The following is a 16933-nucleotide window of genomic DNA, read 5'->3' on the forward strand; positions in this document are numbered from 1 at the left end:
AAATCATCTCATTTTACAATTATCAGTCCATGTACACAATCCTTAAAAAATGCTGAGATGAAAAAAAAAAACGTTGATATTCCAGATTGTCATTAATCTCTGGGTGACCATCTTTGCACTTTGGAGAATTCTCAATGGCACCCGCCAGCTATTGCCACAGACCCAAAGAGGAGAGGGCTGTCCCTCGGGTTTTACACCTGTACATGTCATGTACACAAAGAGCTGTTACAACATCCCATAAAGGAGACATTTTCTGTATTACACAGAAAAACTTTAACCCTTTTTCTATGTGCAATGACCTGACCTTAAATCAGAGTCATACTTTCTGAAACCTACCACTCACTTTAAATGACTAGAGAATTTAAAGGCAAAGCAAATGAGAATGTGGTTAAAAACAATGAACCCTTTCTGATGGATTTTTGAGAAATGTTTGATCTGTTTATTTCTTAATATTAGACATTAAAATAAATTATCTAATAATGTGTGGAAAGGCTAGCCCGAATCCAATCACCATAATGTCCAGTGCTAAAATATACTTCATTCAGTGTGGTAAAATACCACAGAAACTTAATTTCCAGAGTTCTTAAAATAGAAAGGCAAGTCAAAGCTTGATGAAAAGGTACTGATTGTGTATTGCGAAGTAAAAAAAAAAAAAAGCTATAAAAGAAAAGCATGGTAGCAACACTCTACATAATCTTTGCAAAGATAATGTATTTAATTTAGAAAATATCTATTGATGCTAAGTCATTAAGGAATCACACTGCGTATAAAAATATTAGATATCAACAATAATATGAAAACCTCATAAACTGCAACCTCTGAAATATTGCTACGGTAACACCACTCATCCTTTTGGTGGGTTCAAACCTGCCTGATAATTAACGACAGAGCATGACCCTAATATGCTCACAAGACCACAAAGTCAAATGGCCGTGTCCCAGAAGACTGTAGTCTGAGTAGGGTAGGGGGGTGGACTGTGCTTCTTTGCCCCGCTAGTTTTTTTCCAGCTTGGCATTGTAGGCAGGCTTTCTTTCTTGCATGGGCTACGGTCAGGAAGACGTTCTCGAGACCGTATCTCCCGGCAGAGGCGTTGTTTCCTCTCGATCATCTCCACCATGTTGCTGTCACTATACAACCATGGCATAGGGGGCATCTATTGGATGCATATAGAGAACATAGGTTGTCAACTCTATGTTATTTTACAGCTGCACAAATAAGTACTGTACAGTGATAAAGACGGTACCTGTTGGACATCAGCTGACTGTCTCTGAGGTGTGCCTTTTGGAGATGGTGCTACTGTTGTGGAAGAAGACCGTCCTACCTTTGGAAGCGTCTTCAGTTCTGCAAGGAAATTTCCTACAGATGAAAAAGAAAAATCAGTTGAAAAGACTTGAAAAGACCAGTCTTGACTGGCATGAATTTCTGTGCTCTTCCAGAATAGATCAGACTGATTTTTGCTGGTTATTGCTGGTCTAGCAAATTCATGGTGAAGCTGATCAACCAGCGTTGTGTTTTTACTCTGCTGAAGAAAAAAAAAAACTTAAACCAGCCAAAGCTAGCTTTCCAGCCTGAATGGGCTGGTCTATTGCCAGTTAACTAGTTGTGCTTTAGCTGGGCTGTAAAACAAATTTAATTCTTACCAGAGTTTGAATTCCCCAACATTATATTTGGAATCATGGAGGATCGTCCAGACCGAGTGGATGATGCCATGGCTGAAGATCCAGGCCTTGCATCTTTGTCCTGTGCTTTGGGTGATTCTGTGCTATAATTGCTTTTATCTTTCTCATTATACCGGGGTAAAGTCTCATTTGTGTGTACTCCCCTATCTTTGCAGTCCCATCTGCTCATGACATCATTGCCATTGGTGATCCTTTCCTTGCTTCCCCTCCTGCTCTCTGCACTGTGGTTGCTTTTCTCCTTGTCCTTACCAGATTCTATGACATGCTTGCCACCATCTTTATCCCGTTGACGTTCCAAACCTGTTCTACCCAGATCTTTATTTTCATGTCTGGAAAGAAGGTCTATCCCATAGCAAACATTCTCTCGGCTGTTACGTCTGCTGTCAGGACCATTTCTCAACAGATCTTTACAGTCTCTGGGCAAGTGCTCTGGACCAACACAACCTCTGTCTTTACTGTCATGTCTGGCAAAAGGTTCTGCATTATTGCAGCCCCTGTCTTTGCTATCTCGTTGAGGCAGTGCCTCACTGCTACTGCCTCTATCTTTGCTCTCTTGTCGGGGAAGCAGCTCTGGGCAGTTATATCCCCTGTCCTTGTTGTCACTTCTGGTTAATGGCTCAGTGTTACTGTATCCACAGTCTTTGCTGTCATGTCGAAATAAGGCTTCAATGCCATTTGGTTCTCTGTCTTTGCTGTCACGCCGATGCAAGGACTTTCCATTGCTGCTGCGGTCTTTGTCCCGCTTGGATTCTTTGCTGTGATGGCTCCTCTCCTTGTGCTCCCGTTTGTACTCAGAACTGTGACCTTTTCCTTTTATTTCAACTAGAAGAGGGAGAAATTACAGATATTTCAGTGACTTAATCTCATGATGAACAACTATAGGTGGCTATTCACACTGTGTTCCAAATTTGTATTATTGCAGTACTGGAATTTGGTCACTAGGTGTCCCCATGATACTCAAGGATTCATTACAGTTTTTTTAATTGCTAAAACACATTTCATGAAACCATCACTAATTTTCTCAAAACCTTAAACACAAATCCAAACCTTCACACTAAATTCACAGAACCCCTGACTCTTCAGAAAAAATCAAACAATCGCTTCAAAACCATTTCATCTTTACTCAAAATCAAACAAATCTTTCAAATCATAGACACATTAGTCAATAACATACACAGATCATTAATTAGACACTACATAAAAAAATGGAGAACAGTGTCCAGTGCATGTAGTTACAAAATTTTTTTTTTTTATTGTATATAGTAAATATTTTGCAATACAGTTTTTCTGAACTGCTAAAACGCATTTCTTGAAACCATCACTTATTTTCTCAAAACCTTAAACACAAATCCAAATACTCAAACTAAATTCACGAAACCTCTGACTCTTCCATCAAAATCAAACAACCACTGCAAAACACATTTCACTTGCACTCAAAATCAACAGGTGCTCTCAGATCACACACACGAGTCAATAAAATAAACACTACAGAGCATTCATTAGACACTACAGATGAAAATGAAGAACACAGCATCCAGAGCATTACAAAAAAAGTATATTGTATTGAGTAAACAACTTTAAAAACTGTAAAAAAGTGTAGTAATTGCAACTAAGGAGAATATATTGTATAGACATACTGTATGTATTGTAAGAATAGTATTGTGCTGAATACTGAATAGTACTGAATGTTTGTATATATTCAGCACGTGGGTATGGCAAAAATACTGCAGTCCAACTGCAAAGGCCAAAAAGGACAAATAAAACTCTAAATGAATAGCATGTTACAGTACACTCAAATACTGTAAGTTGTGCAATTGTAAAATCAGGGTCAATGAGAGATTCATTCTGTCTCAGCATAATGTTTTTGTGCTTGAGTCCAGCCTGAGGACTTTGTCCACATCACAAGTAGTTGTCTTTTTTTGCTAGACAAAAATAAAAAAACTCTGGTCTGACAGATCCAGCCTTGATAACACTCTCTAAACCTTACTCTTTCTCTCCTCATCCTCTTCCTCCTCATCCTCCACTTCTTACATGTACTCTTCCTCCTCTCCTTCTCATGTTGTTTCCATCTATTGTTCGTATCATCATTCAGTCACCTGTGCCACTTGTGCACTCTGAACTAGCTCATATTTTGTACAGTTGGTTTGATCACATCATTAGAAACAAGTGTGAACAATTAAAAAAAAAATTCCACTGCATGGTACGGCATGGTACGGTTCACTTTTTGGGAGTTTTCCACTGGGTACAGTACCTGGTACTTCTTTTTAGTACCACCTCGGTTGGGGTTCCAAATGGCGCTTTTCCACTGTGTGGAACGACTCGGCTCGGCACGGCTCAGTAAGGCACGGCACAGCACGGCACGGCACGGCTCGCGTCTTCACTGCAGTTCAGTACCGCTTTAGAGTGGGCGGGATTATTCATATGTCATTATAGTTGCGCCACCTCTACTGGGTTCCACTGAAAAACTTTTTCATTCCGCGTCGCCCCATCAAGCTCTCGCTGGATCCGCTCCTCTGCTATCGACGAGAGGAACGTCTGTACTTCCTCAACAGACAACGAAACAGCCACTTTTTGGTTGTTAAAAACGGTGCGCTCGTTCAAAACCGTTGCGTTCAATCCTTCGCTGGCTGTGCTGATTTAAATCTAGCGGTTCTGTTGTGTTTGTGTCGCAAGTTCAGTGTATCAGGTAGTGACGATTCTCTCTGGCCAATCTGTGATCAGCAGAGTTTACACGTCACGTTTTGGTAACGGTAAGGTACACCTTTTTTTAAACAACCAAAAAGATTTCTGCGTGGAACGACTCGGCTCGGCACGGCTCAGTAAGGCACGGCACAACACGGCACGGCACGGCTCGCGTCTTCACTGCAGTTCAGTACCACTTTAGAGTGGGCGGGATTATTCATATGTCATTATAGTTGCGCCACCTCTACTGGGTTCCACTGAAAAACTTTTTCATTCCGCGTCGCCCCATCAAGCTCTCGCTGGATCCGCTCCTCTGCTATCGACGAGAGGAACGTCTGTACTTCCTCAACAGACAACGAAACAGCCACTTTTTGGTTGTTAAAAACGGTGCGCTCGTTCAAAACCGTTGCGTTCAATCCTTCGCTGGCTGTGCTGATTTAAATCTAGCGGTTCTGTTGTGTTTGTGTCGCAAGTTCAGTGTATCAGGTAGTGACGATTCTCTCTGGCCAATCTGTGATCAGCAGAGTTTACACGTCACGTTTTGGTAACGGTAAGGTACACCTTTTTTTAAACAACCAAAAAGATTTCTGTTGCGGAAGTACAGACGTTCCTCTCGTTGATAGCAGAGGAGCGGGTCCAGCGAGAGCTTGATGGGGCGATGCGGAATGAAAAGGTTTTTTTAGGAGTCTTGGTAGTAGAGGCGGCACAACTATAAGGGGAAAAAAAACTCCGTGTGGCGGATCCAGCCTTGAAAAGACAGCTTGTTTCTGTCACCACAGGCCAGTTCTTCCACCCTAAAGTAGTAGTCTTGTAATTTTACACAAGATTCTCTTCCGCTCTTCTTTTGCTGTTCTTTTAAACTTTCCAACTGATTACGATGGCCACAGAGAATCTGAACTCTTTGTCCTGCCTCTGTCATTCCACACACAAGAACATGGTCTATCACAGTAGCTCTGGTTTCATCTGAAATGACTGTTCTTGGTCTTGCTCTTCCTCGACCTCCTCTTCCTCCACCTCATATAACGCACTGTTTCATACCTCTCAGATTGATGGATGCACCCATGCCATCTGTGCACTTTGAACTGGCTTATATTTTGTACATTCACATATTTAGAAACAAGTGTGAACAGTTTTGAATTTTTGTGTGCAAATGATGACAACCGTGTTGCAGTTGTGCTTAACTTTTGCTTACTTTTGTTTAGGGTTTTGCGTCACAATTTAATCGCAGTGCAAATTGCGTTTTAGTGAGTGAGAATGTGTTTAAAGTTTTGCAAAAAGAGTGCATGAGTCTGCAAACAGTGTAAACTGCCTAAACTTGTTTAAGGTTTCGCAGAAAGAGTGATTTATTTGACAAATTGGTTTAGGCTATTGATAATTTGGTTCAGAGAATGGGATTTAGTGTCTTAGCAAATGTGAAAAACTGGAATTAAGTAGTTTTGTGTCCTTTGGACAGTCCATGGTTAGCAGTGCATTAGGCAGTTGTGATAGGTGTGGCACACACTAGAGGTCTTCACAGGTCCACTTGGATCCGAAAACCCGAGGTCCAACCTGAGACCCGAGCGGGATCGGGTCCAAAACTTCGAAGAGTACCTTGGATACGGGTCAGGTTCGGTATTAGTGGCCTCGGGTCTCGGGTAATTTAAAATAAACATGCTTTTTCCAATTTATTCTTTTAAACTATCCCGAATGCATAGGCTACTTTCCCTTTCATGTTAAGTGAGGAACACACATAGAAAATAAAGCTAGCGATTTTTTTTTATCAAACTATCACATTTATTTTTCAAATCCACTGGTCACAATTGAAAGCCGAGCTCAGAAATAACTTGTATCCATCAGGGAGGCACTAATATAAAGTAGCCTAATAATAAATTTAATAAATGTTAAAGCTCCAGTCCATAAGTTTTGCCTCTGTGTTGCCATCTCTGTTTGAAAACCTGCAATTGCAGCTGTCTGCGGAATTATCTTCCTTACGTGGGTTGTGCGGCGGCTTGACTCCAGCATGGATGAATCTAATGTTTTGAGGTGTGTGGCAGTCAGTCACCGCACCGGTGTGGATATTTACTGTACTTCGCAATCACAGATTCTAGCCTACGTCATCGAATCTATGACCCAACTAAGAATTTTCACCAGATATTGCCATCTGAACAAGTAACAAGTCTGCCACGTTTGTTCTGACCAACTGAGGAAAAAAGCATTACAATAAATCGCGCTACCAATGGTGATTTTAATATAAATTAGCTTGTATCACATAAAACCGTGCAAATTATTATTATTGTTATACTTTATTCTCAAATTATTAATGTTAACAATATTAGCATTGCGTATATAGTGTGTATTAGCGTGCAGATTTCTGTACAGTCTAATCTGTAATTGTCATAACACTCGAATTTCATATTAAGAAATTCTTTTAACCCAAAAAGCTAATTATGCTCCCTTCGAACTGGTTGTCTTTAAAATACAAATCTTGTGTAATCACAGTCTATCTGTAATCAGAAGCATATTTAAAACTGGAATACCATTTAATTTCATTCACATTTGTTTCATAAACACATAGTCCTTTCTGGATTACAATCCGCCATCAAAATGATCCATTTAATTATTCTAGCTGCTGTGAGAAAAGGCTATAAACGATCCGCCACCTGCAGCATCCTCACATGCGATAGCCTAGTAGCCGGGACAACTTCTTTATGTTTACAGACATGACGTAATGACGCAGTGCCATGCTCGAATTTCCTGCAAAAATCTACCCGTACCACTCAAATTAGAAAACATTATTACAAACTAACCGTTGTGAATCGGGCTAAGTAAGGCGATAGTTTTAAACACTGGCTGGTTATGTACTTGCTTAAATATTGATTTCAGATCAATATAAATCAATATAATTTATGCACGTCGGGTTCGGGTAAGAAGTGATCCGGGTCAATTCGTGTCGGGTACAGATTTTTGTACCCATCACTTCCTGTTTGTTGCTGCCGCGTGTTTTGAGTTTGAGCTCCGTCAAGTTAATTCTTTGTCATCTAATTTTTTATCTTAAAATCAATTTTATACACCATCATTTTCGTTTCTATAACGTGTGAATATATCCCCTATCGTATTCTACAACAAAAACAATCAGAGCGCCTTGTTATCACTAGTTCTATTTTTGACTTCCCGAGTCCGCTATTAGCATATAGCCCGCTAGCATCGCCAGCGTGGTTGCCGCTAATCTCGCTTACATTAGTAATACACTATTCATTGTTACTTGCTTTAATGGCGGATGTGTGTCTACCTTTGAGTGCAGGTGAGGACACGTTCGAGCTGCATTCGGTGCATGTCAGACAACATGTCGGACAACATCTCCAGGACGCTGCGCTCAATATGACATACTCATAGACAGAGGCGGACAGTAACTAAGTACATTTACTTGAATATTGTACTTAAGTACAGATTTTTGGACCCGAGAAGATATGGGCTGCACAATATGTTTTATGTTGATCTGGATAAAGTGCATTGTTTCTTTAAAAAATATAAATACAATTTAAAAAGGTTACATCAGCACATTAACTTAAATTGGTCTGTTAGAACCAGAAGATTTTTATGTGCTAACATTCATAAGAGCAGACAGACCAGCATCATTTTCTCACTCTTATGTCATTCCAAACATGTATACACTTTTTTTCTCTCTTCCTCTGGAACACAAAAGAAGATATTTTCAAAACTATCTCAGTGTTTTGTGTCCATGCAATGAAAGTCAGTGGGGTCCAGAGTTTTTGCGAACAATTTACATTTTCGGTGAACTGTACCTTTAATGACTAAAAAGTATTTTGTTATGTATACACACATTTCTATGGTTGCTGTAGTTTTGTAATGTAAATATTGCTGTGACAGTCTTAAATATGCCTTCCTGATTATCCATAGTCAGTGAAGGTTTCACAAAGGCCAGAACAGGCGTACCCCACATTTAAACAATGCTGGCTGGCAGTACACAACTGTGTAGGCATACCGCACATTTAAACAACAATTGTTTAAATGTGCGGTATGCCTGTTCTTTGCTTACAATACAATTGATGAGTGTGTTCATAAATAGGTCACACACTGTTTTCCATTCACAGCATGGACAGATGATACTCTTACCTCAGTACAACCAGAAATTGTGCCAAACCCAGTCCCTGCATTAGACAACATTAAGGTGCAGCACAGGTGCAAGCCTTCAATAGGCCATATGGAAATGCGCACAATTAAACATTCCACAACAACAGATTTTTACTTCATGAGTACCAGGCAAAACCTAAAATCCACATGGCAACCAGGTAACATCAACAAACTAAAATGAAACAAAATCAGATTCTAAAAATTTGTTATACATGTATGTATTCTTTATTTCCTTAAAGTCTAAAACACTAATGAACATCAGCTGAGAGAGCTTCTAGTTATAGGCTTAATAAGTTGTGTGTGAGCGAGAGAGAAGTACAGTACGTGTCTGTGCAGGTAGCATTGCTCGCAGGCTTTTTCATTACACTGAGTGCAGAGAGCTTCACACGTTCACTGCACGTTCACAATGGGGCTGCCATGACCTGCATCCTGATTGGTCTTTAACTCCTCTGAGACTGCAAGGAAATCCCCCTCTTCTGTCCAGCATGATCAAGCTACCAAATGTTCATGTGTGCTTTATCTGTAATCCTGGATAAGCACTAGTTTGCCAAATCTGCAATGAAATGCAGATTCATTGCAGCATTACCTGGGGGTGCTATTGATTTAATTTGAGTATGCTTAGCACCCTCTAGCACCCCCGTAGAACCGGACCTGCATCAAACGGGAGACTTTTCAGACACAAACTCCAACTTCGCCTCAGCACCAGGCGCTAGTCAAATGAGAGTCTGTTAAACGTCTGCAAGATGTCTGTTAAAGATTGCTTAATATGGAAAGCATCTGCTGTGTACAAACACCTGATAGATGTCTCTAAGATGTCAGTTTTATTCTAAATCATAAACATAAAGACATTTTCTAAACGTCTATTTGACATCTAATAGGAAATGTCCTATAGACATATTGCAGATGAGCAAACACAAAAAATACGTCTTGCAAATGTAAATGCAGACATCAAATAGACGTCTCCACAATGTACATGTGCTATCAGGGAGCTTCAGTAGAACAACAGTGAACTGCAGTCAGATGAGATGTTGTCAGGCCATATGTCAGCAAAAACTAATTTTCCTGTCCTGTCAGCCGTTAATACTGTGCGCTTCAATTTCACGTACAAATGCGGCAGCGCACACTGTTTATCATTTCATATTAAAGTGCAAAAGAAACCATGTCGTAGTTATGTCATCAGTTAAATTATTAAGTTACCAAAAAGGCCATTAAAGCTGCCTTAAAAGTGTGCATGCATGTAAGTATTTGTTATATATGAGTTCCATTTAAGAACATGTCTCTGAAATGCAGGGTTTTCAAAACTGTCCTGAAGCACCCCAGCACTGTCTCCTTCATCTAACTCACCTGATTCAATTTGTCAGCTTATACACTTTAAGACCTGAAGTGGGTCAGAAAAGATAAAGAGTTGTGAGAAAATATGATGTGTGTCAGATCCGCATTATGTTCAGCAGCGGCAGCTCTTAAAGTATCAGCAGCCAAAAACAAAAACAAAACAAAAAACAACTTTTTGAAAACAACTCGTTTGCTAACACACTATAACTGATTCATTTGGCCCAATTTTCCAAACCATTCATACAGTTCTCGAAACATTTCTCAAAACTTTTAATACATTTCACCTGTTTGCGCACACATTCCAATTTGCTCAGTGCTTTCTTCAAAACTCTACACAAAAACGCCATCATTTTGCACAGGTTTAACCATGTTCTCATTCAGAAAACACAAACACACAATATAATTAACTCAAGCATCAAAAAATGAACTCAAACAGCGCACATTTATCCATGTGTGAACATTAAGTAGCAAAACTGATGACACACCAGTCAGGATCTTAGGATGATATGAACAAGAGCACAGCTGATTATGAGTTTTGGAAAATTAATCTTGGTAGTGGGAGACAAAGAGGAATTGGAGGGGCAAATAAAAACGAAGGGTCAAAAGTCAAATTTCATTTGTTCCTGTTGAAATACAAAGCACTATAGTTGACCATGTTCTGAAGTTGCCCTACAGGCTCATCTACAAGGTTTCAATACTACTTACACAATACACTGTAATGAGGTGTTTGGGTTTTGTTTCTTATTTACTTTAATTGTTTTCATGTCTTTTATTTTGTAGTTAGGCCTTAGTCATGTTCTGTCATGTGATTCCCTTGTCTGTGTATGTTCTGATTGGTTGTCTTAGTCACGTGTCTTGTTTTCCCATTGGTCTGTTCTTGTCATGTGACCCTCGTCTGCTATAAGTAGCCATCATGTTGTCATTGTGCCTTGTCGTGTATTGAAGTTGTAACCCGCTGTCGGTGAGTCTAGTCTGTTTGTGCCTCGTCAAGTCAAGTCAAGTCTGTGTCTCGGTTTATGTTTGGATGTTTGGATCATGTCTGTAAATAAACTGAAAATGGGTTCTTCACTACGCTCTGCCCCAGTGGCCTCTCCTGCCTATGAGTTTGTCTCAGAGCCATCTCCTATCCACGAGTCTGCTCTAAGGGCCTTTCCTGTGCATGAATCCGCTGCAGAACCTCCAGAGGTGGCGGCATCCGCTGCAGAACCTCCTGAGGTGGTGGTGTCCGCTTCCGAACTCACAGACTGTCTTGTCACAGCCACGGAGGCCGTTCACGAACTCACAGACTGTCTTGTCACGGCCACGGAGGCCGTTCATGAACTCACTGCCTGTCCTGCCATGGCCAAGGAGGCCATTCATGAACTCACTGTCTGCCCTGTCATGGCCATAGAGGTCGTTCATGAACTCACTGTCTGTCCTTTTATGGCCAAGGAGACAATTCAAGAACTCTCTGCTTGTTCTGTCTCAGTCAAGTGGTCTGTCCATGTCTCTGCTCCGCCATGGTTTCCTGCTCTGCCGTCCCCACCCTGCCGCCCTGCTCTGCCTGCACCGCCATGGCTGCCTGTTCTGCCTGATCCACCATGGCTCCCTCTTCTGCCTGCTCCACCATGGCTCCCTGCTCTGCCTGCTCCGCCATGGCTCCCTGTTCTGCCTGCTCTGCCATGGCCCTATGCTCCTCTGGATCTGACCTGGTGGTCTCTGCTCCATTGTCTGTCATTGCCCCATGATCCTGGTCCACCACTGCTCCTAGCTCCAGGCCCGCCATTGCTCCACACTCCAGGCCCTGTTCCTTTTAACGGGCCTGTCCCTCTGTCCCTCCCCCAGTTCCGCCTGCACTCCAGCACCCTCCTGGACCTTTTGGATTTTGTTTGGGTGTCTGGAGCCGCCCTTAGAGGGGGGGAATGTAATGTGGTGTTTGGGTTTTGTTTCTTATTAATTGTTTTCGTCTTTTATTTTGTAGTTAGGCCTTAGTCATGTTCTGTCATGTGATTCCCTTGTCTGTGTGTTATGTTCTGATTGGTTGTCTTAGTCATGTGTCTTGGTTTCCATTGGTTTGTTCTTGTCATGTGACCCTCCTTGTCCGCTATAACTAGCCATCATGTTCCCATTGTGCCCTGGTCGTGTATTGAAGTTGTAACCCGCTGTCGGTGAGTCTAGTCTGTTTGTGCCTCGTCAAGTCAAGTCAAGTCTGTGTCTCGGTTTATGTTTGGATGTTTGGATCATGTCTGTAAATAAACTGTGTCTGTAAATAAACTGAAAATGGGTTCTTCACTACGCTCTGCCCCAGTGGCCTCTCCTGCCTATGAGTTTGTCTCAGAGCCATCTCCTATCCACGAGTATGCTCTAAGGGCCTTTCCTGTGCATGAATCCGCTGCAGAACCTCCAGAGGTGGCGGCATCCGCTGCAGAACCTCCTGAGGTGGTGGTGTCCGCTTCCGAACTCACAGACTGTCTTGTCACAGCCACGGAGGCCGTTCACGAACTCACAGACTGTCTTGTCACGGCCACGGAGGCCGTTCATGAACTCACTGCCTGTCCTGCCATGGCCAAGGAGGCCATTCATGAACTCACTGTCTGCCCTGTCATGGCCATAGAGGTCGTTCATGAACTCACTGTCTGTCCTTTTATGGCCAAGGAGACAATTCAAGAACTCTCTGCTTGTTCTGTCTCAGTCAAGTGGTCTGTCCATGTCTCTGCTCCGCCATGGTTTCCTGCTCTGCCGTCCCCACCCTGCCGCCCTGCTCTGCCTGCACCGCCATGGCTGCCTGTTCTGCCTGATCCACCATGGCTCCCTCTTCTGCCTGCTCCACCATGGCTCCCTGCTCTGCCTGCTCCGCCATGGCTCCCTGTTCTGCCTGCTCTGCCATGGCCCTATGCTCCTCTGGATCTGACCTGGTGGTCTCTGCTCCATTGTCTGTCATTGCCCCATGATCCTGGTCCACCACTGCTCCTAGCTCCAGGCCCGCCATTGCTCCACACTCCAGGCCCTGTTCCTTTTAACGGGCCTGTCCCTCTGTCCCTCCCCCAGTTCCGCCTGCACTCCAGCACCCTCCTGGACCTTTTGGATTTTGTTTGGGTGTCTGGAGCCGCCCTTAGAGGGGGGAATGTAATGTGGTGTTTGGGTTTTGTTTCTTATTAATTGTTTTCGTCTTTTATTTTGTAGTTAGGCCTTAGTCATGTTCTGTCATGTGATTCCCTTGTCTGTGTGTTATGTTCTGATTGGTTGTCTTAGTCATGTGTCTTGGTTTCCCATTAGTTTGTTCTTGTCATGTGACCCTCATTGTCTGCTATAAGTAGCCATCATGTTGTCATTGTGCCTTGTCGTGTATTGAAGTTGTAACCCGCTGTTGGTGAGTCTAGTCTGTTTGTGCCTCGTCAAGTCTATTTATGCCTAGTTAAGTCTGTTCATGCCTCGTCAAGTCTGTGTCTCGGTTTATGTTTGGATGTTTGGACGTTGCACGTCTGTAAATAAACTGCACATGGGTTCTTCACTACGCTCACCTTCAGTGGACTGATTCATTACATACACATACAATATAATTACAGTACATAGCAGCAGTACTTCAGATGAGAGAACTTTCACTATTCTATGTACGGTAAATACTGTAGCACATGTTGTACACCCGCAAACTCATTACTGTTGAATTGATTCTTAGCCAAGTAGTCCTTACGTGTATTGTATTTGCAGAACTGAGAGATGACTGTCTAGGGGAGGCAGAGAAGTCTTTTGTCAGAAGACTAAGAAACTGCTATAACAAATAACTAATATCAAATACAAATATCACTCTCCTAGTGGTAGCACTTTATGGAGCCAGTATCCTGTCTGTATAACGTCTAGTTATGCCTGATTGTCTGTTCCTGATAACCTGCCTGTCTTCGATTTCTCTCTCATCTTGTTGTTTGGATTCTGTTCGCACCTCGCCTGGATTATTATCTGCCTGTTCATTACTCGCTTGCCTCATCCTTTGGATTATGTTCGCTGTTGATCGACCTACACCTGTTTACCTACACGGATCACTCTTCTGTCTTGCCCTCTAAATACCTGTTGGCCATTGTCCGACCCTTGCCTGTCTTGACTATGTTTAAGAATAAAGCTTTGCAGATGGATCCGCACATCTCTCATCTCGTTCGCCCCGTTACAGGTAGAAAGTATGACAACTGTGATTGATAATTTATTAGAATGCATAACAATTTAAATATGTAAGAAAAATAAGAAGAATGTTATTATTAGTTGCATATACAAAGCACCTGGCTCTAGTATGGAAGTATTCATGGACGGGATAGAGGGAATATTTTCAAAAATGAATCAAAAAGTAATTTTTGTTTGTGGTGATTTTAACATTGATTTGCTAAAATTAAACAAACACAAAATGACTGACGAATTTATTAATATGTACAGTGTACAGCATGAGTTTATATCCAAAAATTACCAGACCGAGCAGAATTACGCCCCATTGTGCCAAATTAATTGATCATATATTTCCTAACGACATTGAAAATAATACTGTAGGTGGATTATTAATCAACGATATTAGTGACCACCTGCCGGCTTTTACAGTTTGATAACTACAAGAGTAAACAGACAAATGAAAAACAGAATTATAGACGAGTGAGGACAGAGGAAACCATAAATGCATTTAAGAGTGACTTACTAGCACAAAATTGGGGAAGTGAATATAAAGAAAGTGATGTTGTTGATATAACAAAATTTTAAGAATATTTACATCATTATATGATAACAACGGTCCAATTATACAATACTGTAGAAAAATTCATGGATCGACCATGGATCACAAAGGTATTAGAAAATGCCTGTAAAAAGAAAAATACAGTCTATAGAGAATTAAAACAAAGAACTAAAGAGGCAGAAAATCATACGGGTATGTAGAAAGGAATATTATAGTAAAATATTGAATAATAATAAAAATTATATTAAAGGAACATGGAATATATTAAATAGTATTATTAGAAATAGTTTTGGACAGCGAAGTCATCCTCAGTATTTTTCTGATAATAATATTATAAAGGACAATATGGGTGATGTGGTTAATAGTTTTAATAATTTTTTTGTGAGTGTTGGACCAAAACTGGCAGAAGAAATTCCTGATCCATAGTCATCTGAAGATTGGAATGATAATTTAATAGAAAGGAATCCCAACTCAATGTTCTTTACAGTGGGGTAGGAAAACGAAATAATACATATTGTAAACAAACGGAAATATAAAACATCTACTGATTGCAATGAAGTGGATATGAAAATTGTGAAAAAGGTGATTTAATGAATCATTTCAAACTGGAAAATTCCCAAATAATATGAAAATAGCTTATTAAGTTAGCTGCTGTATAACAATGGGGAGAGACACAACTTCACAAATTACAGGCCTGTCTCTCTCTACTGCCACAATTTTCCAAACTTCTAGAAAAACTATTTATTAATAGATTAGATAAAATTTTAGATAAACATAAATTACTTTCTGAAAGTCAATACGGGTTCAGATCAAACAGTTCAACATCAATGGCATTAATTGACTCAATTGAAGAAATTACAAATGCTATAGACCATTAGCAGTATGCAGTTGGAGTTTTCATAGATCTTAAAAAAAGCCTGTGCCCTGTGATACAATTAATCATAACATCAATAAATTGGAATGGTATGGGATCAGGGGGGTAGTATTGCACTGGGTGACAAGTTATTTAAGAGACAGGAAACAATTTGTGAAGTTGGGGGAACATTCATCTTCATGTGTGAACATTGCTTGTGGCATCCCCCTGGGGTCAGTTTTTGGTCCAAAATTATTTTTGCTTTACATAACTGATATATGCAAAGTATCAAAACGGACTGGCGGAGTTACTGGAGAACACTAGTTCAGAGATGTGTAAATTAAAAAGGTTGTTCAATAAAAATAAATTATCATTAAATATTAATAAAACTAAATGGATGTTATTTGGTAACTGTAAAAAGAGTAAGCAGGTCCAGATACAGATAGATGGCGTAGATATAGAAAGGGTTAGTGAAAATAAGTTTCTTGGGGTAATAATTGACAATAAAATGAGCTGAAATCTCATATAGAACATGTACACAATAAACTTTCAAGGAGTATTTCAGTACTAAACAAAGCAAAGCATGTTTTGGACCTCAAATCACTCCACATTCTTTATGATATTACCACATTCACTGATATTACCATATTTAAATTACTGTTTGGAGGTTTGGGGCAATACTTATAATTGTAGATTATCATCATTATTTGTGCTGCAAAAAAGAGCCATAAGGATAATTCATAACACAGGTTATAGAGATCACACAAATTGAAATTCAAAAACATTGAAATTGCTTGATTTGGTTCAGTTTCAGACAGCACAAATAATGTATAAAGCAAAAAACAATCTACTCCCTGGCAACATTCAAAAATTGTTTTGTAATAGAGAAGGGAGATACAGTTTTAGGTGGGAGTGCAACTTAAAACATCTTTGTGTTCGTACAATATTAAAAAGCTTTTGTATTTCTATATGTGGAGTGAAGCTGTGGAACGGATTAAGTTCAGTGCTCAAGCAATGTTCAAGTATGCTGGATTCAAAAAGCGGTATAAAAATATGATATTCACAAGGTATAAGGAAAAAGAAGGGATTTGACGAAGTGATCTCTTATATTATTTATTATAGTTGAATTTATTATAATCTGAATTGCTAAAACACTAAACCCCAATCTCTGAACCAAATTCTCACTAGCTTAAACCAATTTGTCGAATAAAGCACTCTTTTTGCTAAACCTTAAACATGTTCAGGCAGTTAGGCTCTATCTCTTTGCAAAATTCTAAACACATTCTCATTCACTTAAACACTTATCACACTGTGATGCATTTGTGCTGCAAAATGCTAAACACAAGCGGCAAAAGTTAAACACAACCAGAGGCGGACAAAGTACTCAACTCCATTACTTGAGTGAAAGTACAGATACTGCTGGTCAAATATTACTCCATTACAAGTAAAAGTTGTAAAGACAGATTTTTACTTAAGTAAAAGTACAGAAGTACTTGCTTTTAAAAGTACTTAAGTACCAAAAGTAAATTTCCTTTTTTATGTCAATGCACTGTTTTATTGTTGTACGTA

The 16933-nt window shown here is 40.3% G+C and overlaps 1 protein-coding gene across 1 annotated transcript in view; it reads right to left on the reverse strand.

Annotated features, from left to right (window-relative positions):
- Positions 1-448: 448 nt before the first annotated feature.
- nyap2b (neuronal tyrosine-phosphorylated phosphoinositide-3-kinase adaptor 2b) overlaps positions 449-16933 on the reverse strand; it is a 29502-nt gene continuing 13017 nt past the window's right edge. The window contains exons 5-7 of the mRNA XM_016257139.1: positions 1641-2501; positions 1244-1356; positions 449-1153 (exon numbers count right to left, since the gene is read on the reverse strand). Of these exons, the coding sequence (XP_016112625.1) occupies positions 923-1153; positions 1244-1356; positions 1641-2501 (1205 nt within the window). The 3' untranslated portion in view covers positions 449-922. The remainder of the gene's footprint in view (positions 1154-1243; positions 1357-1640; positions 2502-16933) is intronic.

Source organism: Sinocyclocheilus grahami, unplaced genomic scaffold, assembly GCF_001515645.1.
Source record: "Sinocyclocheilus grahami isolate Dianchi unplaced genomic scaffold, SAMN03320097.WGS_v1.1 scaffold1513.1, whole genome shotgun sequence".
NCBI lineage: Eukaryota > Metazoa > Chordata > Actinopteri > Cypriniformes > Cyprinidae > Sinocyclocheilus > Sinocyclocheilus grahami.